Consider the following 22,655-nt stretch of genomic DNA (forward strand, 5'->3'; position numbering starts at 1 on the left):
AGAGTAATTTTCCCCTGTGCTGCTGAGAGGGCTGATGTGGTATGGACAAGCTGAGCAGTGAAGCATTCTGATGTAGAAAAAAAGTGGAAATCAGACTAGTTTTACCTGCTTTGAGGTTTGTCTTCACATTCCCAGAAGTCCTAAAGCCACTACAGGTCCCACTGGTGTACAATAGAGCAGAAAAATAGTTATATATTCACCTGGGACCTGCCTCAAACTTGGAAGAAGTCAGGCTTAGGACATGCTGTTTGGGCAATGGTTGTTGTTGTGATGCCAGGCATGGGTAATGCTGCAGATCATTGAGGGGAATCCTTGTGATTCCCCACATCAAGAGTGTTTTGGTTTTGTTTTTTTTTTCCAGGGATCAGAGCTGCTTTGTCTCCTTGGGGAATATTTGAGTCCTGGGATGACCAGTTTGAGAGATGGGAAGGGACATGGCCACATGTGCTGGTGCAGGGCATGACATGACAGCCCTCCACAGAGGTTATCACACCTACTGCACAGCTAATCTCTGCTTATCACAGATCTCCAATGACTTCCTATTAACACCAGAAACTAACTTTCTTCTCTTTTTTTTTTCTCCTGTACACAAGTTCCATTGTTATGCTTCCTAAAACGATAAGAGAGAGATTAAATCCCAGTATAGACCCAGTTTGCTCTACTTCCCTCCAGCCCAGTCCACCAACAGCAGTTAAAGTCTTTGATCTCTTTATTTGCTCAGGGCAAAGGGTGCTGCAGGCACCAACTGTGGAGTAACAGCCAAGGCATGGAGAAGCCTCCATATTTTTTCCCCCCAGGAATCCTACACATTCTGGCTTTAAAACTTCATTTTTGCTGGTGGTTCTCATCCAGAAAATAGGAAACAGGACCTGGCAGTAGAGCAGTCAGGTCAGATCATCCCTCCATTCCTATCAGGAATTCCACAAATCAGAGCCAGCCATTCTGCTGGGCTTAATCACTCTCCTCTTTATTAAGAGCTGGGTGAGTCACCCCCAGTACTGCCACCCTCCCACTACCCAGAAAGGTTCATGAAGGGAATTCCTGGAAATACTTTCAGGGCATTTTTGTATTTCTCAGGAGGGATTGCAGAATATTTGAGAGAAGACAAGCAAGGTATTGATGGTAAAAGCCAAGTTAGACTGGGAGAGCTGAAGGTTTAAATGGTGAAATGTCATGTTGATGGGTTGGGACCCACCTTGCAGGATGGATGTTGGGACTCCTGGAAAAGGAAGGTCATGAACTCACACTTTTGAAACAGAGTCTATCAGCTTGATGGGGCTCTGAGCAACCTGATGTAGTTGTGAATGCCCCTGCTGACTGCAGGGGATTTGGACTAGATGACCTTTAAAGGTCTTTTCTGACCCAATGCATTCTATGATTCTATGAGTTTGGGATGGAAAAGGGAAGATGGTTGTGGTCTTTCAGTATTAGAAAGGCTGATGGAGAGGGACGTTGTCTGTGGGTCAATTGAGTGCACTTCAACAACTGACTTCTGCAACCAGGACAGCAGGGGAAACCCAAAACTGCTCTGGTTCCAGGGATGGAGGCAGTGGGGATGGACAGGCTCTGGCCTCACTGAATTTCCACCCTCCTGGGGAGGGGGGAATTTGAACATAAGAAAAACATCAAACAGACATCTGTCCAGGACAGGCTGGACCAGGAAAGGCTAAGCACAGTGAAGAGCATCTGAAGTCCCCATCCCATAGGGTGATATTTGGGCTCAGAAGCACCTCCACAACCCCAAGACCTATCACTCTTGGGGCAGACTACATCAAGTCCCTAGCTGCCAAGGTGGCCTCTTCTTATCTGCTTTGGCTTTCCAAGGTCTTCTTTGGCATTTCCATTGTGCTGTTGGAGCAAAAGAAGAGTTCCCTGCTGCTTTGGGTGATGGAAAAGTGGCCATGACCCACTGCAGAGTGGAGGAACAGGACAGAGCAAGACTCTCATCTATTAACCATCTCGCCAGAGATACACACAGAGCTTGCAGCCAAGAGGCTGTGCAAGCCCTGACCCCCCCTGTTCCAAACCTCAGGCTCTCAGTCAAGGCTGGCACTAGCTGTTTGCCGCCCTAAACACGAAGCCCCAGGGGCAGTTGGCAAAGGGAAGACTGAGCTTTCCAAGCCCCAGGGCCAACGGCTGCCTGCGAGAAGGCAGCTGCTTATCTGTTCATCCATCTGCTTCTGGTAGTGCCACCTGTGTGGTAGGGGAGCGGGTAGGTGGGAGCTGGGGACTGGTGCCAGGAACAATCCCTGCTGCCCAGCTGCTGCTCCTTCTGCCTCTGCTCCTGTGCAGCCACCAAGCACTGCAGCTCCTCCTGGTCCTTGAATGGGTTCCTGCCATAGTCATGGTGGATCCAGGCGCGGTACTGCCAGGACAAAGCCAAAAGAGGTTGCTGGGGTCACCAGGAGCTGAGACACCTCCAGCCTTGATATAAAGCAGTGAGTTGAGCAAGAGCAACGCCTGCAGCATCACAGTCACAGCCAGCAAACACAAAGGTCACAGTTCCACAGAAGTTCACATGCAAAGCGAGAGATGCAACAACTCCCTGCCTCAACCAAGCCCTCCCCAGATCTCCATCCCGTTCCAGATGGACCCAGAGAGCTGGCAGCATGCTCAGCTTCTCACACTGGCTGCAGCTACCACGGCAGCTTCATTTACTTGCCATTGCCAAGAAGCTGCTGCTGTTCCTAGTGAGCCTCAATTCCCAAGGATGGGGAAAAGCTTCCCCACCCTTTCCCCTCGCTGTGGCAGCGTGGGGGCAGGCTGCACTCACTGCCACAAGTCAGATCTTGCATGTTGATGGAGGGTAGCTTACAGAACTTCTTGTGGCTGGGGGGGAGAGGGGGGGGGTGTTCCTCTCATCTCTCTCCTGCACTGTAGCCAGATGCAAAGGATGTTTCAGTGACAGGAGAGTGTTGGTGTCCAGGGGCCAGCTGGCAGCAGGCTGAGGTCTGGAGATGTCTGGGAAGCAAGAGATGATCTGTAGAAATGCTTCCCATTACTGCAGGGATGAGAAATGACCAGACAGGCCCAGACTGCAGCAAGCAACAGCTTGGGCAGAAATGGGCAGCTTGGCTAGGACCTGCTGTGCCACTTGCCCAGTGCCCATGGGGAGCAGGCAGGGATTTGCCATCTTCCTAACTATAGAATCACAGACTGGTTTGGGTTAGAAGGGACCTTTAAAGGTCACCTAGTCCAACCCAAATGCAGTCAGTGGGGACATCTCCAACTAGAGAGGAATAATTCCAGGAACAGAGCATCCACCACCTCTCTGGGCAGCCTGGTAAGTAACTGGGAACCAGCTGCTGCAGCAAGCAGGATTTACTGGGATGAGTGGTAGGAGCACACCCAGCAATAACAAGCACCTTACAAAAACGATGTGGGTCACTTGCTGGTGCAAAAGATCCAGACAGGGACCAATCATCAGTGCCTTTACATGAGGCAGCACTGAAACAGGTGTGGAGGGCAGCTGTGGAAACCACAGGGAGATGGTAAGTTGTCCCTGCAACAACTCCAGCTTTCCAGGGTGCCATGGCAGCACCCCACAGCTGGGAGCCACCAAACTCATGGCAAAGGAGCAGGATGGGCAGTGGGATGGGCAGCTCAGGCCCATTGTGCTGGGGCTGCTGCAGGCACAGTGACCTGCAAGAGGAGAATGTCTGAGATTGATCTCAACAGCATCCTTCCTTCCTGCAGCAGGGGAAATTCAGCTCTGGCAGAGAGGATTTCCACTGGGAATGTCTACATTTCCCAAATTCCCTCCTTCAGATAGTGGGACTCAGCAGGGCTGCTGCATGCCCACTGCCTGCACCCCTTGCTTGAAGTGCACTCCGAGAGTCCAGTTTCTTGATTTTCCTGATGGAAAAGAATCCCTGGGAAATGAATGCCAAAGGATTTGGGATGGAATTTGGGACAGGATTTGAGACAAATGTCCATGCCAGCTGTTCCTGGGCAAAACATCCCTCCCTTACCAGTCATCCAAAGGGAGGCAGCTTCACAAGGAGGTCAGCCTGATCAACAACACCCACTGAAGTTCAGCACCCACCACAGCTCAGCACCCACCACAGCTCAGCACTCAGCCTTGGGGCTGGCTCCCACCATCCAGTGAAGGAAGAGGGGAGCTGGCAGGAGCTCGGGGGAAGCACCCAGCTGCTGCTGCCAGGCATTTCCCTTTAAAGCCAGAGCAAGAAGTGGTTACAACCCATTTCCTCCAGTGCTGACCACTAACCCGTTGCTGCCCTCCTCCTTTTTCGTGGGGCCAGGAGCATCCATCCCGTCTGGAATGGCAGAGGGAAGCACAGTGCTGTGCCAGCAACATGGAAGGACAGATCCATCACCTGAATGCCTATCTATAGGCTCTCTCCCATCCGTGCTGTTTTCTGCACTCACTGACTTCCTTTTCTAGCCTTACCCATCATCTACCACTACTCTTGGTCCCTTCCTTCCCCTTTTATCCTTCTAGCCCAAATAAGAACCATTTGCCAGCTCAAAACCACAGTTGCACGGGGTTAGGGGCAGCTGGGCAGACCCAGAGAGCATCTTCCCCATTTCTGCTTCCTGGGATCCCATCCGAAGTCCCAGATCCAGATGGAGGAAACCAAGAGATGCTCTCCTACAGCCCTAGGGAGGAGATCCCCAGGACATCCAACCCTCTCCAGACAGGTTTTCACCAACAAGAAATGGAGCTTTTCCTCATGAGCAGCCTGCCCAGCCCTAATCCATGTCTGATCCCAAGCACTGCTTTTCCACTTGCTGGCTGCCAGGACAAGAGCTGAGCTAAATGGGTAAGTTTGACCTCTTTTCTCTCCTCAGCAAAGGCTAAAGCTCAGGTCATGCTCCTGCACCCTGCTTACACACATCCACCTCAAAGCCACAAATGGGAACAAGGTGTGACCTCCTGTAGCCAAGGTAAGCAAGCCAAGTGCTGCTTGCAGATTTAGACTAGATAGAAGGAAGAGGCTGTTTACACTGAGGGTGGTCAAACACTAACCCAGGCTGCCTGGAGAGGTGGTAGATGCCCCCTCCCTGAAAACATTCTGGATCAGGTTGTGTGGGGCTCTGGGCAACCTACTCTCTTTGCCTGGCTGCAATGGGGTGTGGATTAGATGATGCTGAACCTTCTTTGAAGCAAGGTGCAAGAACCACATGACATCAAATCCCATGGGCTCCTGGTCACAGGTATACCTGATGATGGTGCCCACCACCCCATGGGACCTGCAGCCATCCACTTCAGTTGACCTGCCCACAAATCCCTTCCTCTTGCAAAGGTGCAGGACACAGGGATGAGCAGACAAGTAAGGTTGGAGCATCCATCCTGGCTCTTCTTCTTCAAAAGCAGCTGTGGGTGAATAATGGCAGAGCAGTCCCCACTTGTGGCACCCAGCCTTGACCCCTGGTGCTGTGGAAGCAGCCATCCATCCACAGTTTCCCTCCTCAGATTGCAGCAGGGGACACAGGGATGGTTCAAGGAAAAGGCAGCTATTCCTAAATCCCAAGGCTCAAACACATCCAAGTGCCTCCACCCTTGGCTCTGCCTTGGCTATGTTCAGGAAAATGCTTTGTAAAGCCCTCAAAGAAACTTCGAGGTGATGAAAAAGTATCTCAGGGAAAGGAAGAAGTTTGGTGCCCAGTTTGGTGCCCGCTGATGCCAGCCTGGATTTTGTAGAGGAGGAGGAACAGCTCCAGTGGAGCAGGGGGACACAGCAACCCCCACATCACAGGCTGTGCTAGAGTACAGCCAGAGCGTGGGAAGGCTTGGGGAGAGCTGCCCTGGGCAGAGGAAGTCCCTCAGGGAGTCTCCAGTACTGTGGGTGTTTTGTAATCCTTTGGACCACTTTTCACCCTCCTCCATGGGTACTTTTGCTAAGGGGGCAGGGCTGATCCCTCATGTGACAGTGCCTGCCTGTCCCTCCAGCGCCCGCCTGGGGAAGGGAACTGAGTGATGGGGAAGGGGCTGACATTTGGGTCAATGTCACATGCTGTCCCTGTCTATTTTCTGGGAGGAAAGACACTCCTCTGAAGGCCTCAGCATGGCCAGAGGGACCACCAGGTCCTCAACACCATTTGCCCTGGGATCACTGCAAGATGCTTGAGGCTGCAGGTAACTGGAGCGGCTTTGCTTGGGGGCTTCACCTCCAGGGACAGGACCAAGTTTAGGGTTGCCATGGGCTGTGAGACGCCTTGTACATACTGAGTTGTGGGTTATTCTTCCCTTGCAGAGGTCCAGCTGTCAACCAGCTGCTCTATGTGCCCCCCACCCGGGACAGTGTCAGATCCTGATCCCTTGCTTCAGAGCCCAGGACTGGGTGGAGGAGCAAAGTCCAACATGGGAGGCCGGAGAGCAGCTGGGATCTGAGTGGGAGCAATGCTTTTAAAGGCCTCTTCCTTTGCTTTCAAAGTCTTTCTGGGTCAAAAGTGCAGCTCTGATCTCTGCGACACTCCTCTTCCCATTCAACATGCTGCTGTCACTCCCAGCTGCCAGCATGCAGCTCAGCTACATCATCCCTCCTTTGCACAGAACAGGAACCCACTTAGCCAGAGCTTCTGCTCTCCTAAGACCAGCTGCTCAGCATCATTTTGGGGAGGAAAGAGGATAATTTCTCCAGCAACACTTGCTCCCATCTGCTGCCTACCTCTAGGCTGAGGTGGGCAGTCCTACAGAGAAGGACTTGGAGATGCTGTTTGATGAGGTGCCTGACAAGGGCCAGCAACACGCATTGGCTGCCCAAAAAGCCAATCTGTATCCTGGGCTGCATCAAAAGAAGTGTGGGCAACAGGTCAAGGGAGGTGATTCTTACCCTCTATTCTGCTCTTGTAAGACCCTCACTTGGAGTACTGTGTCCAGCCCTGGAGCCCCCAATACAAGAAGGACATGGATCTCTTGGAGAAGATCCAGAGGAAGGCCACAAAGATAATCAGAAGACTAGAACCTGAGGACAGGCTGAGGGAGTTGAGTCTGTTCAGCCTGGACAAGAGAAGGCTCTGGGGAGACCTTACAGAGGTCTTCCAGTACTTGAAGGGGGCTAAGGAGAGCTGTAGAGGGACAATTGTTTTAAAGTGGAGCAGGGCAAATGTAGGTTGGACATTAGGAAGAAGTTCTTTACTATGAGGATGGTAAAATACTGGAATGGGTTGACTGAAGAAGGTGTGGATACCTCATCTCTGAAGGTGTTTAAGAGCAGGCTGGATGAGGCTTTGAGCAGCCTGGTCTCTTAGGAAGTGTCCCTGCCTGTGGCAGGGGGGTAGGAGCTGGATGATCACCACGATCCCTTCCGGCTCAAGCCATTCTATGGTTCTGTGAGGACTTGCTGTCAGAGAAACCCCAGCTGGATCCAAGCATGCCCAGACATCTAGAGACCTCTCCTAAGAACCTTTCCTCTCCCACTTTCCAACTTCCAGCTCCCCCTTTCTCAGGCTTCTGGAGGACCTGTTACTCACCCATCCCTCCTGCTAAATCCTAACTGAGCTCTTGAGTCAAGTGCTGGGGCTTTAAAGAGCTTGTTTTAAGAGCAACCTCAGAGTGTCCAGGCACTTCCCTTTTTTGTTTTAACTATTTTTTTTTCAGCATGCAAACCCCAAAATCCCCCAGGCAATAAATAGTCTGCACAAGGCCACCTCAGGCAGGCAGCTGGTCCCTGCAGAGAGCTGCGCACAAAAGAGCTGTGCATGCTTGCAAACTGCCCCCACCCCCCACCACATCTCTAAGGGTATGTCTACACGGGATGTACCTCCTGCAGCAAGGTCACCTCGTACTCCTGCAGCTGCTGCTGGAAGCCAAAGTTGGGGCTGACGTAGGAGCGCACAGCCCTGGTGGCAGCCAGGCAGGTCTCCCAGCTGAGCTCGGTCACCGTCATCAGGTAAGCCACCAGGATGGTGGTGCTGCGTGAGACCCCAGCCAGGCTGGCAAGGGGTGAAAGAGCAGTGTCAGGGACAGATATTCTCACCATGGAGGCTGCTGAGGCAAGGGACCCCAGTGGGATGCATCTTATGAGGAGTGGCTGAAGGAACTGGGGTTGTTCAGCCTGGAGAAGAGGAGGCTGAGGGCAGACCTTTGGGCTCTCTACAACTCCCTGAAAGGAGGTCAGAGCCAGGTAGTGATCGATACCTTCTTTCAAGGAACAAGTGATAGGACAAGAGGAAATGGCCTTAAGTTGCACCAGGAGGAGTTTAGGTTAGGTATGAGGAACGATTTCTTCCCTGAAAGAGTTGTCAGACGCTGGCCCAGGCTGCCCAGGGCAGTGGTGAAGTCCCCCACCCCTGGAGGGATTGAAAAGCCATGGAGATGTGGTGGTGAGGGACATGGTTTAGTAGTGACCTGGCAATGCTGGGTTAATGGTTGGACTCGATGATCTGAAAGGTCTCTTCCAACCAAAACAATTCTATGGTTCTGTGATTGCACAGGCAGTGCCTCTCACTTGGGTGCTAGTAGCATTCACCAGCCGTGGACTGGCTGGGCATAAGGAGCTACATGGCCACGGGTCACTGCTAGTAGCCCCAGGCAGGTGACTTTCCCCTGTCCCACCTCGCTGGGTGTTCATGCTTGCAGTGCACAGATCGACCACCCGTTCCCATGGGTCTTGGCAGTGCCCAGGACACATTTTGGAAGCCCATCCCCACCCCCCAGAGGAGGACCAGGGATACAGGGCAGTGACAGCAGCTCCTACCAATGGACGAGGCAGCCTCCCCCGCCGAGCCGGCATTCGTGGATGAACTTGATACACTCCTTAAAGTGCTGCAACCTGCAAGGAGACAGGCAGGGAGGTGAGGATGGGCACCCGGCCACACCAGCAACGCTTGTGTCCCCCTCCACGGGCTACTCACCACCCTGGAGCCACAGATCCTTCCTCCACCAGGAGAAGGTGGAAGGAATGATCTTCATCTGCCAGGAAGGACACGATCTGGGAGACTTTCTGAGGGATTTCCTGTCTCCTAAGGGACCAGGAAGGGGATGATGACATCAACTAAACCACCTCAGGGAGGACCCCACGGAGGCAGCATCCAGGGCAAGGTGTCACCTTGTGCCACATCCCCACTTCTCCTGAGCAATCAGCTCAGCCCTAATTCCCAAACGATGCCAAAACTACTCAGTTCCTTCAAAGGGAAAGATGATGGTGAGGGGGGGAAGATAGGGACAAAGTCCCAAAAAATGGTGCAGCTCTCCTCCCCTCCTCATCTCCAGCAGCCTCTCCAGTCTCTTCTGACCACAGAGAGGGCACAGCAAGATGTCCATGTCAGAGAGGTAGGGCTACCAGGGACAACACCAGCTGTCCTGCATTATTCAAAGCATAATCAGCGAGGCAGAGAGAATTTTTTAGCCATAAACCAGTGGGGTTTGCAGCAAAAATGGGGCAGGGCAAGGAGCCAGGGCTTTCTGGATGCTATGGTGCTTCTCTTCTTCTGACCTGGATGCTCAGCACTATGAGTAGCACCCATCTCTTTGAAGGCATGGAGACCTAGAAACCAGGCTAAATAACTCCATATGTGCAGAGAAGGTAGATCGTGGGAGGCTTGTGCAGGCTGTGATGAGACCCATCCCTCCCTCTCACCACTTCACAGGAAGCTGACAGCTGCTGCTGACCCCTGCTGAAGACAGCAGGCATCTCCAAAAGCCCACACTAAGACAGACATTCATGTCCCCAGCATGGGTTTGAAATCAGTATTGCACATCCCTGCTCATCCTCGCAGTCCCAACCAAGCCTTGGGGCAGCTTTGAGGCAGAACACCTGATGCTGGCTAACCTGCACTGCTGCTGGGCTCCCTGAACACACAGCCCTCGGCTTTTTTGGGGAGAGGAGGAGGAGCCCCCTTTGGCACAGCTGATCCAGAGCTGCCCAGCAGCCAGCACAGGAGCCAGCATCACCTCTGCCCCAGCGCTGGTGTCCAACTTCCCCTGCCTCCATGTGATGGGGTGGGTGTGCATCTGCAGAGCCTTCCTTGTTTCTCAGAAGCTGAGCTATGAGCTATTACATGAGCCATGAACTACTACAGAGTTATTCCCCATGTGACCCTCTTCGAGGGCTCACTCCCAGCTGGCTTCTCTGCAGAAACAGGGCAGAAGCCTCCAACACCTCCCCCATCCCTGCTGGCCCATGGAAGGGGATTGTCTTCACCCTTCCCTGGAATGAGGACAGAAGGGGATGCTGCTCATCACCCTGCCTTGGAATGGCAGCACTCAGGTGCCTTCTAAGACACCAATTCAGAACATATTCAGAAACAGCAGAGGATTCTGCTGCCTAGGATGAAAAGTCAAGGAGTCTTTGAAGATGTATGTATTACCTGACACTAGGGAGAAGAGCCCAACACCTACCTCACTGCATCCTCCTTTCAGGGAGCTGTAGAAAGCAATGAGGTCTCCCTCTGCTTCTTCAGGCTAAATGATTCCACCTCCCACAGCTCCTCCTCATAAAATGATCTTCAAACCCCTCACCAGCTGCATGTTGTTGTTCATGAGGCCTGGAGCAACCTGGTCTAGTGGAAGGTGTCTCTGCCCATGGCAGGGGGATTGGAATTAAATGATCTTTAAGGTCTCTTCCAGCCAAACAATTCTATGAATCTGTGTGTTCATACTAAGAGCATTGAACCTCTCAGCCCTGGAAGGAGACAGAATCTTAACAGTCTTTTCTAAAGGAAATGATCCTAAGGTCATGAGTCCAACCATTCTCTAACTCTACCAAATCTGCTGCTAAACCTTGTCTCTCAGTACCACATCTCTGCTTCTTTTAAACCTTCAAGAGTGGGGACAACTTCCCCTGGGGTGGTCATCAGTCCATCACTCCTTGTAGGCTACAAACGTGCCTCCTCAGCCACCATAACAAAGAGAGCATCATTTTGGAGGGGGGGAGCTTTCCCTCCCTAAAGTTTGTCCTGGGGGGCTTTCCCTCCCTCAAGTTTGTCCCAGAGGATTTCTCCTTGCCTTATTCATCTTCACAAAGCAGGCAGCATCTCTCAGGGCCTGCACATGTTGCTTCACAGGATGAAGCTCTCCAGATCCCAGCCCACTCCAGCCCCTTGGCTGGGACCAGCAAGGAAGCACTTTGCTTGCAAGAACATGAGGCTCTCACATCTAGCTCCCTTGGCACGCTTCATACCAGCCTCTAGCCCACACAATGTTGCTCTTTCCAACTCATCCCGGAGTGAAGTGAGCAGTTTGGTTACTTCATCCACCCTCACTCACTTCATGGTGTGGGTTCCCCTCCTCCCTGCATGCAGCCAACCAGAGGAAAGGTCTCCCCGTAGTTTTCCAGCCGGGAAGTGTGGGATTGCAGCATGACGCCTGGCAACGCTGAGAGCCGCTGAGGTCCCGACTCACAAGCACCTCCCCAGCAGCACATGAATTTCAGGAGGATTGTGAAATCCAAGGCAAACACTGACAGGCAGAAAATAGTTCCTTGAACACATCTTCCTGCCGACAGCCAGCCCTGTCTTCCCCACCCCCTCCTTTATTTTTTCCCTTTTAGCAGACATGCCACAAATGCAGAGAAGCAAGAGAAGAGAAAAAAAGAGCAGGCAGAAAAAACAGCTCTTGCTGAGGCAGGGCTTTCTTGTAAAGCTGCTTCTTTCCCCTCAGCAGCAGCATGAGCAAGCAGAATCACACCCCCGGGCACTGCTGCTCCCAAGGATGCTGGGAAACCTCCGCAGGGCTCAGGCCAGCCACTGCGTGGGAAGTTTTGCTCCTTTCTAGGGTTTGATGGGTGAGAAAAATCCCATCGCCCTGGGGTTGGAAGGGATGTCTGGAGGTCATCTATTACAGCCCCTCTTTGTGAAGCAGGGTCACCCACAGCAGCTTGCCCAGGAGCACAATGTCTGGGCAGGCTTGGAACCTCTCCAGAGAAGGAGACTTCACAACCTCTCTGAGCAGCCTGCTCCAAGGCTCCAGCACCCTCACAGCAAAGCAGGTTCTCCTCAGGTTCAGATGGAACTTCCTGGGTTCCAGTCGTAGAATCAACCAGGTTGGAAGAGACCTCCAAGCTCATCCAGTCCAACCTAGCACCCAGCCCTATCCAGTCAACTAGACCATGGCACTAAGTGCCCCCTCCAGGCTTTGCTTCAACACCTCCAGGGTCAATGACTCCACCACCTCCCTGGGCAGTCTGTGCCCATTGCCCCCTACCCCATCTCTGAGCATTACTGGAGAGAACCTGGCCCCGTGTCTTGCCTGCCACCCTTTATCTCTTGCTAAGCATTGATCAGATCCCCTCTCAGGCTGCTCCTCTGCAGGCTAAACAGCCCCAGGACTCTCAGTCTTTCCTCCTCACAGAGATGCTCCAGTTCCATCAGCATCTTCATAGCCTCTGCTGGACTCTCTAGTAGTTCCCTCAATCTTTTGGACTGGGGAGCTCAGAACTGGACTCACTTCTTCAGATGCAGCCTCACTAAGACATAACCTCCCTTAAACTGCTGACTGCACTCTTCTTCATGCCCCTGTTGCTGCATAGAATCTTGTTTTGGTGTGGACACCTGAGACTTAAAGGGAGCTGAGCAATGCTGAGTCCTGATTTACTCTCTGCACCTTTTCCTTGGACGCTACTCAGCCTCATCATGCTCCCCAAGTAGCACAAGGGATCACCTGGGTACAGAAGAAGACCCAGGCTTAGAGATGGCTCTCCACTTTCCAGCACTGAGAGGTCATCTAACTGGAAGTTATCATCAGGGACTCCTGAGCTCTTCAGTCTGTTTGTGTGAGCTGGAGTTGCCCAGAGGCAGGGCAGGTTGGAGTGCTAGTCTGAGCCTAGCTGGGATATTTTGGTGAGAGGAATTAGATCATAGGCCATGAAAAGGAAACAGTGATGATGTCTGCTGCACTCATAGGCTTGCTGAGATGGATAAGAACAAGAAGAAGAGGCTCCCAGGTGACCTTATTGTGGCCTTTCAGTATCTGAAGGGAGCCTACAAAAAAGCTGGGGAAGGACTTTTCAGGCTATCAGAGAGTGACAGGACTGGGGGGGAATGGAGCAAAGCTGGAGGTGGGGAGATTCAGGCTGGACATGAGGAGGAAGTTGTTGAGCATGAGAGTGGTGAGAGGCTGGCATAGGTTTCCCAGGGAGGTGGTTGAGGCCCCATCCCTGGAGGTGTCTAAGGCCAGGCTGGATGGGGCTGTGGGCAGCCTGCTCTAGGGTAGGGTGTCCCTGCCCATGTCAGGGGGGGTTGAAACTAGATGATCCTTGTGATCCCTTCCAACCCTGACTGATTCTATGATTGTAACACCGACATAGATAACAGAGTTGCTCTCTGGCTCTGGCTGCATGCACTTCTCTTTAAAGCTTGCTGCCTAACTAATCCTTCTGTTTCCTAACCCCTCTGGCCCATCCTCCAAACTCACCTTGAACATAAGGCAAAGTCTGGGATAAGGTAGAGGGGTGGGAAGAAGGTGGGAGGGTGGTTGGGAGCCCCTGCTGGGGATCCTGGTGGTGTATTTCTGCATTACTTTTTAACTTGTCTGTTTCTGTCTATAGCTGTACATATTCTAAATATCTGCTTGTATATTGTGCTAAGCTGTAAATACAAAGCTCAAATTCTTTGATTTCCAGCCACTGAGTCTAGCCTGGGTGATTTTCTTAAGTGTGGGGGGGTGCAGGTAACACCCAAACCATCACAGTTGGAGACATCACCATGGAGCTGCCTCAGTCATCCATTTTCTGGTTGCAGTGGATGGCTTATGGAGTGCCAGCACCCAAAGCAGCAGCAGGGTGCTGTGACACACACACCCCCAAGCCAGCAACAGCAGTACCTACACCCATCACACCCCAGCACCACATCCCATCAACATCTGGGGCTTCCTTGCAGCACCTCTCACCACCTCTATGTCAAGAACATCCTTAAAGGACATATGAGTACCTACCCTTTGTAGGGGGGGGGAACATTGATTTTAACAAATGTTTTATGTCTCTTTCCAAGGAGAACATCTGGGGGAAAACAACACAATTTGTTGCCTTTCTAAACCAATGAAAAATGGGCCAACTTTCATCTATGACCAGCAGAATAATCCTGAATCTGATGGAAAGTAAAATGTACTGACCACAAACACACAAAGGGAATTTAAGCCCTACAAATGCCATTTATGAGGTGGGAATGAGTCACAGCTTCTCCCAAGCCTCTCAGTGACGTGAAGTTTTCACAGCATGAGTGGCCTGAAGCTTCATCCTGCAGAACCTAAGCTTTTAGTGACCAGCAGCTACCAACACAAGATGCTGGGAGAGCAAAGGATGGCCAACAACTTACAGGTTTTGACTTGATGAATCCGAAGCAGAGATACAGAGATAGGTCATGCCCTGCAAGACAAGGATGATCACACTGGTAAGATACCTCCATGAACCACAAAATCCCCCATGTCTCTCTTTTCCTTCTCCCCAGCTGACCCTTTGGTGAGGGAAAAGCCACATTCTACTTTTGAATACTGTGCTGGGTCACATCCATCCCACCTTGGGTTATCTCACTCTTAATTCCCAGTGGAGAGGCCAGGCTATGGGGAACAATGCTCAGGACCTCCCTAAAACTGAGCCACCCCTTTCCTGGGGCCTCAAGCAGCAAGCCCTGTCAGGAAGATGTGTGAGAACAGGCACTGATGAAGTCGCTCTTGTCAAGGAGTTATTTCCTCCTGGTCCTTTTAATACACCATAAATCATCCTGCTGCATGTTGGTGTAGATCAGATTCCTTTCTCTAAAATGTTGCTTCCTTGATCCTCCCTCTTCTGAGCTAAAATTAGATCCTCTTCATTTAATTGTTGTTTGTTTGGCTTGTTTTTTCTGTCCTCAGTGAAATGGGGGGAAATACTGCCAGCCAGGGCTGAAATCCAGCACCAGGAGCTGCCCTATCTCCACCAGCTCCCCTCTGCCACTGCAGTCCCTCCCAGACTGATGCAGCCAAAACCCATGGTCCACCCTTTTTTCACTCCAGCCTGGGGCAAACCAGGAGGCTGGGAAAAGTCCATTACTTAAAGAGGGAATGGGCAGAGTGGGATGGCCACAGGGTTATTCCCATACTGGAAAGAGCCACATGGTGTGGATGAGTGCAGGAGGGCTTTCCCATGCATGACTTCTCCATCACGTTCACCCCTCCCAGTCCCTCCTTGCCATCCTGCAGCCTCTCGTGGGATGGGGACATGGTGCTGCAGCCATGTGGCACTTGCCAGCTCCCCATGGCGTGCCAGCCAGCTGCTCCCCACCCGGAGAAGCTGCAGGAAAGGCTGGGGCAGAGGGGGAAACACAGCCAGCAGGTTCCTCATCCACATCTCCAAACCACGGCTCCCTGACACGCAGGGCATGGTTGAAGGGAACCATGCACCAAGCAAGGGCGCTGTGAGCAGCAAACAAGCACCAGCAGGTTTTGTGGGATGAGCCATGATGGGCTGTGGCTTCCCAAAATCTGGCTGCACCATGTCATGCCTGCCAACGGCCCAACCTCCCCGTGGCAAGGAGAACCAGCCCATCAGCAAAGCCACCGTGTCAACCAGCAGAGCAGCCAAAGTGACCTCACTCCTCCCCAAACCCTTACCCACACTCTGATCCTGGATTAACTGCCAGGCTGCCAGCAGCTTCCCCTTCCCCACGGACCCAGGTGTCCCCATCCCAGCTCGGGGATCTGGGCCATGCATGGGAACGGTGCTGGGGTTTGCGGTTCCCAACGCAGGGCTGTGATTGACACATTGCTCAACCCACCATGCCTTTCCGGTTCCCCTTTCCACCAGCCCCAAGGCTTGCTCCGTGTTGTAAGCTCACTGTGTGGTTTGCTACCCGTCTGGCCATGCCTCAAGTCCTTCCAGCCCCAGCTGCTGCCCTTTCTCCAGCCAGCAGCCGTTTCTCTGCACCAGCTTTGTGCAGCCTCCTTCCTTCTCCACATTACTTAATGCCTTAATGGGGAAAGAGACTCAGTTTGACACTTCCCTGACCATCATAGACCCAAAGCATGAGGGGTCCAAGCAGCCCTCTTCACCTCATGGGAGATGGCAGTGGATCTGTGCTGGTTTGGGGCTAATTGGAACATGTTAATGAGAAAAGTTAGATCATAGGCTGTGAAAAGGAAACAATGCTGATGCCTGCTTCACTTGCTGAGGTGTACAAAAGCAAGGATGCAAACACAGACAAGGCAGTCTCTGTCTGTCAGAGTTGGTGTCTGGGTTTTCTCCCTGGACTTCTGCTGCTCTGCTTGGATCTGTGTAACTCAAATCATCATTCTGCTTCTAACCCCCCTTGCTGATCCTTGCACATAAGGGCAGACTCTGGGATAAGGTAGAAGGGTGGGAGAAGGTGGAAGGGTGGTTGGGAGCCCCTCCTGGGGACTCTGGTTTCTGGGAGGGCTGTTGTGTTACCTTTAACTTGTACATAGCTGTGAGTATTTGTGTATATATCTGCTTGTATATTGTGCTAAGCTGTAAATACAGCTTCATTCCTTAACCTCCAGCCAGCTGGTCCTAGTCTGGGTGGTTTCATTGTCAGGGGGAAGAGGTTTGCAGGTAACTCCCAAACCATCACAGGACCTCAGACAAAGTGCAAGCTGCATGTGGCCATTGGCTGCAAGATGGGTCTGCCCTTCACTGGGTTAAGAACTGGCTGGATGGTTGAGCCCCAGTGGTTATGTGAATGGGGTTAAATGCAATCAGTCACCAGTCACAAGTGAGGTTCCCCAGGGCTCACTGCAGGGTCCCGTTCCCTTTGATATCTTCATCAATGATCTGGATTTGCAGTTGACAGCAAGTTAGGCAGGAATGTTGATCTGCTACAGAATAGAGAGGATTTACAGAGGGCAAGCTGGATCCATGCACCAAGGTCAGTGGGGTGAGGTTCAACAAAGCCAAGTGCCAGGTCCTACACTTAGGTCACAACAACCCCACGAATGCTTCAGTCTTGGGGCAGAGCAGCTGGAAAGTGCCAGGTGGAAAAGGACCTGGGAATGCTCATCAACAGCAGCTGAAGATAAGCTAGTTCCTACCCAGGTGGCCAAGGCAGCCAACAGTATCCTGGCTCAGAACAGCAATAAAGTCACCAGAGGACCAAAGCAGTGACTCTCCTGCATTGCTCACTCCAAGAGAGGCATTGAGGTGCTGGATCATGTCTAGTGAAGGGCAGCAAAGCTGGCAAAGGGTCTGGAGAACAAGACTCCAGACACTGGAATGGGCTGCCCGGGGAGGTGGTGGAGTCGCCGTCCCTGGGGCTGTTCAAGGCAGGATTGGACGTGGCACTTGGTGCCATGGTCTGGCCTTGAGCTCTGTGGTAAAGGGTTGGACTTGATGATCTGTGAGGTCTCTTCCAACCCTGATGATACTGTGATACTGTGATACTCAGAAGGAGCAGCTGAAGGAACTGGAGCTGTTCAGCCTGGAGAAAAGGAGGCTGAGGGGTAACCTTCTGGCTCTCTACAGCACCCTTGAAAGGAGGTTGCAGCCAGGTGGTGATTGCTTTCTTCTCTCAAGGAACAAGTGACAGAACAAGAGGACACAGCCTCAGGTTGCACCAGCAGAGGTTAAGGTTGGACATGAGGAAAAATTTCTTCCCCTCGAGGGTTGTCAAGGCTTGAACCAGGCTGTACAGGGTGGAGTGCCCATCCCTGGAGGGGTTGTGGTGCTGAGGGGACACAGTTTGGTGGTGACCTGGCAGTGCTGGGTTAACAGTTGGACTCAACGACTTAAAGGTCTATTCCAATCAAAACAATTCCATCCTTCTACGATTCTATCCCCAGTGTGGGGATTTCCTCCTGCTGCACACACCCCCGGAGTCCACACAGGCAGGATTTCTGCCCAGAAGTCCTGACCAGCACCTCTGGCATCACCCCACCAGGCAGCTCTCTCCTGCCTCAGTTTCCCCCCACCTGCAGCAGAGGGGTCCTCAGGCAAAGGTAGGACAGGGCAGACAGATCCAGGGTGAGCTGAGAATCCACTCTTGGAGCTGGAGGGTTTGCTCCGGGACCCTCTGAGCCCTGACCCCGGTGCCCGTCAGGGCTGGCTGCAGCTCTGGCACTGCCATCCGCGGGGCACCGCCGCCCTCTCGTGGTTCTCCCCGCGGCAGCACCGGGCACCCCACCGGGTCCTGGCCCTGGCACTGCTGTGGTCGTACCCCCTCACCCTAAGAGACAAGCCAGGAGGTGGCCATGCCCCACCAAAACCCCACTGCCCTCTCCGCTGTACGCCAGTGCTGAGCACCTTCGGGTGCACGGTGCAAAGTGAGGCAAACTGGGGCAAAATTGGGGCAAAACTGGGGTCACAGAATCAAAGACTGGGTTGGGTGGGAAGGGATCTTCCCTGCAGTCAGCAGGGACATCTGCAACTGCAACAGGTTGTTCAGATCCCCAAACAACCTGAGCTGGAATGATTCCAGGGAGGGGGCATCTCCCACCTCTCTGAGCAACCTGAGCCCAAATCTCAGCACCCTCAGTGGAAAACATTTCTTCTTTCTGCTGAAGAACCCCAACTCTCAGCCTGTCCCCACAGCAGAGGGGTTCCAGCCCTTGTACCATTGCTGTGACATCCTCTGGGCCTGCTCCAACAAGTCCTTGTCTCTACTCTGCTGAGGATTCCAGAGGTGGACCCAGCAGTGTGGGTATTTCAGCATTGCTTCTCCCCTCTCTGCATCACACCTATCTTCATCTTCACAGCTTCTATCCCTCCAGGGGCTCCTCCAGCCCCTCCCTACTCAGACACTCACCTCCAGCACTGGCTTGGCACTGTTGTGGACAGAGAGGATGTGAGTCACTCCGTTCTTGAGCAGATTATCTCGGTCCTCAGAGTCTGGAAACAGAAGCAGCATGTAGAGTCACCTGCTCTCCTGGGAGATCTACTCAAGCAACCACTCATCAGCAACCCACATTCACTGCCCCCAGCCTCTGGAGCCCACTGCCAACCCCTTCCCGCTGCTTGTCACCCTGCACGATGCAGGAAGGGGACCATGCTTAGCAATGTCAGCCTCTGCTCCCAAGGAACAAGTGACATGACAAGAGGAAACAGCCTCAAGTTGCACCAAGAAGTGTTTAGGTTGGACATGTGGAAAAATTTCCTCCCCTTGAGAGCTATCAAGGCCTGGACCTGGCTGCCCAAGGCAGTGGTGGACTCTCCAGCCCTGGAGGGATTTGAAAGCTGTGAGCTGTGTAGATGTGGTGCTGAGGGACATGGTTTAATAGTGACCTGGCAGTGCTGAGCTAATGTTTGGATTTGATCTCGAAGGTCTCTTTCAAACCAAACAATTCCAGGATTCTGTGGTGCATCTGCCTCAAAGCCAAATCCTCCTAAAAGCCACCCCCAAATCAGAAATGAAACTGCTGACTTGGAAAAGGTTGCTGTGCCCTTGCTGTTGGGTGAAACCCAAGCTTCACCCTGCTCCTCATGGGCTCAGAGGTACCAGTGTGAAAGCCAGGCATTGTCCTACTCTGTTGTCTCAGCAAACACAGGGGAGGTTTGCAGCCATGCCAGGGGTTAGAGCTTCAGCATGGCTGCTGATTGTCCCCAGGGATGTCCTTTTCCTGGGCTAAAGCTGCACTGGGTAACTTGGGGATGGGGCTTTTTGGGGAGGTTTGGATCTCCAGAAGATGCTAAAGTGCACAGCTAGGAGCAGGCACAAGGTCCTCTTCAAGGAGAAGGGCTGCCCAGGGATCCCACAATGATGTGGAGGTGAAGCAGGGAAAGAACTCACCACGGATATTCCCAAGGTAGAGGCCTTTGACAACCTGGGAGGTGACAGAAAGGAGAGAGATTTCAGACAGCACCAGGCACAACATGCAGCCACCATGGCAGGAGCATCACGTTGTGGTACCAGCAGGACACCCAACTCCCCAGGCAGTGATAAACCAGGCACCTCATTAACAAATCATCCTCATTAAGGCTGAGCCCACTCAAACCACCAGCCCAGACCCCTGCAGGAGTGCAGAGCTCATGAAAACTCAACCCATAAGTGGAAGGGAGCTGTCTTTGCTCTGTGAAAGGCACTGCTGAGGGGTGGATTCCCCAGACAGCTCAGCCTACCCCAGCCTCCTCCTTCAAGGGAGAGCTCCAGCAAGGACCCACACACACTTCCTGGAAGCAGATCAACTCTGCTGCAGCTTGGGTTTGTTTTGCTGTTCTATAGCAACCACCTCCAGCAAATAGTTTCAAAGGTTGCCACTGCCAGCAGCAGAGCAACGGGCAGAGGCAGAGGCTATTTATAAGCCTTTTCTGGCCAGGATATAGCAGTAAGTACCATCAGATATGCAAATTCAGACTCCAACTCACTGCTGCAGGATTATGAAGGAGAAAAAGAGGCAGCTCATAGGATTTATGGGCTGTAAGAGCCTAACAGAGCTCTTTCCAGGGGCACATAAAGGAAGAGCTGATTACCAGCTGGACTTGCTTGCACCCATCTGGCAGAAAACACCTGGTTTGAGAGGCCCTAGAAGGACTTTCAACAGCACTGAGTCGCATCCAGCCCACCTTTATCACTCAGCTGAACCCCAGCCTGCTCCTGGGGTGCAGACACCTGGATTCAACAAACATCTGTGCCCAGCACAAACTGTTACCACTAAAAAAGGAATGTCAAAGCCTGTGTCTCATCAAGTCGAAGCTGGATCCTGCACCACAAATGCAGCCCAGTCCTTACCAAAGGGCTCCCCCAAGAGCATTTGGCAGCTCTTGAGTAGGCTATAAAAGCCACTTTGAAGATTGGGGTGTTATCTGCAGGGGGTTAAAGCTCAGTGTTAAGTCACACCAAAGCCACACAGAGAAAGTTTGCCCTGGTCTGGTCTCTCTGTTGTTGTCTCAGAGTCTAATTTTAAGCTGGAGAGCACAAATACCGAGCGGTTATTTAAGGACAGAGCAGAAATCAATACCCTCTGCCAGCCCTGGAGTTCAGCAGCAGCAGCAAAACCTCACACCCCCTCCTCACAAGGCACACACACATCCCAAGGGTGGTAAGAGGAGGACATTTCCCTGCAGGGACCCTCGTCAGTCCTCAGGACAGTAACGTCACAAACGTAACCACTGAAGTGGTGAGCATCTAAAGCCAGCTGTCACCTTTCTGACATCTGCAGGCACTCAGCTCACTGCCTCAGTTATATATAAGCCCAGGGTTCACTGCTCTCTCAATTCCTTTCTTTGAAGTTTCAAAGAGGAATGAGAAAAGGAAGATGCAAATGGTTGTATTTAGGACATTGTGGTGGTCTGGGAATGAGCATCCCACTGTGCTGCAGAAGACAGGTCCAGCCCAGGGGGGACATACTGACCAGCATCCTCCAGTACCTTGCTCATTCCAGTCCCCATGATTTTTTTCTCCTCCCCAGGGCAGGGACTGAGGTGGCCTCTCAGTATCCAAGGCTATCTGCAAATAAACACCCGAAAATCCCAGACAGGATGGTGAGATCTCATGCCCCTTCAACCACACATCCCTCTGCCAAGAGCAGGACAAAGAGGGAAAATGTGCCAGAAGGGGAGCTTAGAGCACCAGCAAACTCAGCTTACTTACCGGCTTTGGGCTGCGCTGGCAGGGCTCTGGCAGGAGAAAGGGATCGAGGAGAGTGGCTGGTGCTGGGCAGAAGAGGGTGGAATAAGCTTCAGGGCCATGGTGAGGCTCAGGTTTCTTTCCCAGGCTGCCTGTGACTTTCACAGCCTTTTGGGGAGGGTGATGAGGAAATTTCTGGGAGGCATGACTCCCTTGTCCCAGTGATGCTCGCCAAGCTTCATCCCAAGCTGCTACAGGCTGGTCCAAGCCCTGCACTCCACGGGGTTTATCTCTTGATCATGGTAATTCCTCCCAGCCCCAGGAAGGAGAGCAGAATTCAGAACAAGGACACCAGAGCATGCCAAAAGCAATGTGCAACTAATGGAGCATAGAGGATAAGCCCGTCTCCTCCTCCTTCCAGGAAGGGAGGTAAGGGGAGCTGTAAAGCAGCTCTGTGATTCCAGCAGATGCTTCCAAACACCAATTTGCAAAGCAGATACACCCAGCAGCTCACCACTCCCCTCTCAGCTCAACCCCATCAGCCAGCAAGAGACAGGAGCTGCACAAAGAGCAGAGAAGAGCAAACCATGAGCACAGCATCTGATCCCATCACCCTTCTAACAATCTTCAGCAACTCAGAGACAAAATGTTTCACCTAAGGAACCTTCCAGGAAGGGGAGCTCACTGCTTAACTCCCATGAGATCACCTCACTCTAAAAACCTTCCCTGGATTTCTCTGACTGAAATGGAATGGTTGGCCCAGCCCCCAGCAGAGCAGCTGTCAGAAACGGCTGAGGTCCTTCCATAGCTGCTAAACACAGGTGCGGATTTTAAACTGTGACAGCCCTGTAAGGAGGGAAACAGCAAACTGAAGCTAAAGCTTGTTTTAGCCTGCTGTTTTTTAAGCCAAAGGCAAAAGTCTGCCTGCAGAAAGCCACAGTGACACAAATCAGATTAGTTGTGGGGAGAAATTTAGCAGTGGCACAGCCAAGGCACCAGCTCAGGCTCTAAAAGCATTAAGCCATAACCAGAACCTACAGAATTACGCAACTGCTTGGGTTGGAAGAGACCTTTAAGAACATCAGGTCCAACCGTTAAGCCAGCACTGCCAAACCACATCCCTCAGCACAGCTCAATGGCTTTTCAGTCCCTTCAGGGATGGGGACTCCACCATCACCCTGTGCAGCCTGGGCCAGATCTTGACAACCTTCATAGGAAATCATTCCTCATGTCCAATTTAAATCTCCTCCATGCAGCTTAAGGCT

The 22,655-nt window shown here is 52.4% G+C and overlaps 1 protein-coding gene across 1 annotated transcript; it reads right to left on the reverse strand.

Moving 5' to 3' along the window:
• Positions 1–1,852: 1,852 nt before the first annotated feature.
• LOC135184376 (dual specificity protein phosphatase 22-A-like) lies at positions 1,853–21,473 on the reverse strand. The gene is made up of 8 exons (XM_064160061.1): positions 21,415–21,473; positions 21,192–21,270; positions 19,615–19,648; positions 18,634–18,716; positions 14,218–14,267; positions 8,664–8,738; positions 7,728–7,899; positions 1,853–2,365 (listed from the first exon to the last, which is right to left on the reverse strand). The coding sequence occupies exons 2-8, from the start codon at positions 21,210–21,212 to the stop codon at positions 2,159–2,161; spliced, it is 642 nt and encodes a 213-aa protein (XP_064016131.1). The 5' UTR covers positions 21,213–21,270; positions 21,415–21,473; the 3' UTR covers positions 1,853–2,158.
• Positions 21,474–22,655: the final 1,182 nt, after the last annotated feature.

Source organism: Pogoniulus pusillus, chromosome 20, assembly GCF_015220805.1.
Source record: "Pogoniulus pusillus isolate bPogPus1 chromosome 20, bPogPus1.pri, whole genome shotgun sequence".
Taxonomy (NCBI): Eukaryota; Metazoa; Chordata; class Aves; order Piciformes; family Lybiidae; genus Pogoniulus; species Pogoniulus pusillus.